This window comes from Mus caroli, chromosome 17, assembly GCF_900094665.2.
Source record: "Mus caroli chromosome 17, CAROLI_EIJ_v1.1, whole genome shotgun sequence".
NCBI classification, from domain to species: Eukaryota; Metazoa; Chordata; class Mammalia; order Rodentia; family Muridae; genus Mus; species Mus caroli.
Window position 1 is genome coordinate 44,618,318 of NC_034586.1, and position 2,500 is coordinate 44,620,817.

The window sequence follows — 2,500 nt, forward strand, 5'->3', positions numbered from 1 at the left end:
CCAGCACTTGGGAGGCAGAGGCAGGTGGATTTCTGAGTTCGAGGCCAGCCTGGTCTACAGAGTGAGTTCCAGGACAGCCAGGGCTACACAAAGAAACCCTGTCTCGAAACCCCACCCCACCCACCCAAAAAAAGATGCCAGGTGTGGTGGCTTACTCCTTTAATGTCAGCAGAGGCAGGATCTCTGAGTTCCAGGCCAGCCATAGCTACATAGTAAGACCTTGTCTCAAACCAAACCAAACAGAAACAAACCAAAAAAAAAAAAAAAAAAAACCCGCACAAAGATGGAGGGTGATTAAGGCAGGCACCCTAAATCCATCTCTGACACCCCCCCCCAAGGAGCACACATATACAAGCAGCACTCACAGAACCCTAAGTTCCCACCTACTGGAACAAGTGTCACATCTGTCGGCTTCTGGTCAGTATTTTAGTGGCCGAGGCTAATAAAGGTGCTGGCTGAGACTGAGGACAGGTTCCTTCTGTCCCTGCTTTGAAGCCCTCTGATTAGTTGAAGCACCAGTAAGCTGCTTCTAGTGCAAGTCTTGGGTATTATGGGGATGTGGTGTGGTGTGGTTGAGGAGCCTGGGTTAGAGAGAAGGCTGGAGGAGGCACAAAGGCCCTGGCTGCACAGCAGAGGAGGATGGTATAGGGCACATGTGGGGTTCTCCTGTTCTGCTTTCCCTAAGATGTGCAACAGTTTAAGAGGCAAAATCAGACAAGGCTCCAAGACTAGGGCTGGCTGGCTGATTCTTCTGAACTCTGTAAGCATGATCCCCTCCACCCTAACCCCTGGGCGGAGCTGGGACCTAGTGGCTCCATTCATTTATAACTATGTTCTCCACCTAATGCCTCTGCATCTTCAGAGAGGCCTGGCTTGAACTCTCGGAGCCCTGCCCTTCAGGGTGGAGATTATAGGATAGAAGAGGAAAGGGAACAGACTGGGGTCCTACTGTGAGCTTTTACATACGAGCCAGCGCTGGAGAGGTGGCTCAGCAGTTAAGAATATTTACTGTTCAACCACAGAGCCTGAGTTCGATTCCCAGCACCTATATCAGGTGGCTCATAACCATTGATAATTCCAGCTCCTTGGTACCTGACACTTATGGCCTTTACAGGCACCTGAACTCACAGTGCATACTGTGTGCAAAATGTAGACATACACATAATTAAAAATATAAAAATAAATCTTAGTAAGTATGTATGCATGCATGTATTCATGGGACGGCCTTTCCCGTCCCTTCCTAGGACTTCTTGCAGATGCTTTGGCTACTGGTGCCTGTAAGTTCAACCTCTTCACAGCATGGTTCAGGGACCTAGGCAGACTTGGAATGGCAGATAGCTCAAAGTAGAAATAAAGAAATAAATTCCAGTGTGCTCAGCACCTCTCCCAACCCTTCTTAATACAGCCAGTTTCCCAGCCACGTGCCTACAAGAGCCAAGACACCCACGCACTCAAAACAGACTTTCAAAGCCTGCTGCCCAAGGCGGCTGTCGGTCCTTATGGCTTTGCTGGGACTATTTCAAACTCCATAAACTTGGGCTCGCAGTACCACTTAGAGCTCCTCAGGCTCAGGCTAGCCATCAGAATAGGAGACACACGGGGAAGTCCCTGGAGGCTGGCCCTGCTCAGGAATCGAAAAGCCAGGCTGCTCTGGGGGGACAGAGCAGTGGTGTCCCTGTGACCCAGAGGATGTGGGATAAAGGCCTGCGGAGGTCAGCCTCCTCCTACCTGTTGCTGTTGGAAGTGCAGAAGCTCCGCGGGGCTCATCTCGCCATTGCTGTCGGCTCCTCCGCTGGCTGCTTCCCTGCCTGAGGCATCCCTACCGGCAGCCGGGGCCGTGCCTGCGGTCCCGGCCCCACCGCTGCCATCAGCCTGCGCAGAGAGGCTGCCCACGCCGTTCTGACCAGACGGAGCCGACCTGATTGTCTCCGATGCAGACTCCACCATCATTGCCGCTCTATCGGGACCTGGAGAAGAGACATGGGGGAGGGGCTGAGGCTCAAGAATAGATGGCAGGGCAGGTTCTACCTGGGATTGCAACTGAAAGCTGGCCCCACCCATCACCCACCTCACCCACTCCGGTTCTGGGGTGTCTTTTCCTCAACTTCCCAGAAGCTCCTTCTGAGATCCTCCTAGTGACACCCCCTCCTTAGGGGCCTGGTTAAGGGGCAGACAGCATCATATTGAAGGTGAGGCTCCTTCCCTGTAAACTCCCATTTCCTCCTTCCAGTAAGACTAGATGGGGGGAGGGTAGGAGGTGAGCCCTTGCCTCTTCCCTCAGGGTCCTAAACCTGTTTCAGTCTCTCCTTATAGCTGGGACCTAACAAATCTCTTCCTTTTCCACCAGTAAACGGCCCTTGCCTTTGTTCTTACATAGATATGGAGTTCCCTGGGGGCGGGAGCCGCTTTCCCCAGGTCAACAGAAGGCTCTAAACAACACAGGACTCCAGCTGTCCTAAGCCTCAGGTCTCATCTATGGAAGGGATCCTGGGCCCACTAC

General features: G+C 52.8%; 1 protein-coding gene across 4 annotated transcripts in view; it reads right to left on the reverse strand.

Annotated features, from left to right (window-relative positions):
- Window positions 1-2,500, reverse strand: part of Foxp4 (forkhead box P4) — a 58,002-nt gene that overhangs the window by 35,971 nt on the left and 19,531 nt on the right. For all 4 annotated transcript variants that reach the window (XM_021186188.2, XM_021186187.2, XM_021186185.2 and 1 more), the window contains exon 2: window positions 1,729-1,967. In XM_021186188.2, coding sequence (XP_021041847.1) covers window positions 1,729-1,950 — 222 coding nt within the window. In that variant the 5' untranslated portion in view covers window positions 1,951-1,967. The remainder of the gene's footprint in view (window positions 1-1,728; window positions 1,968-2,500) is intronic.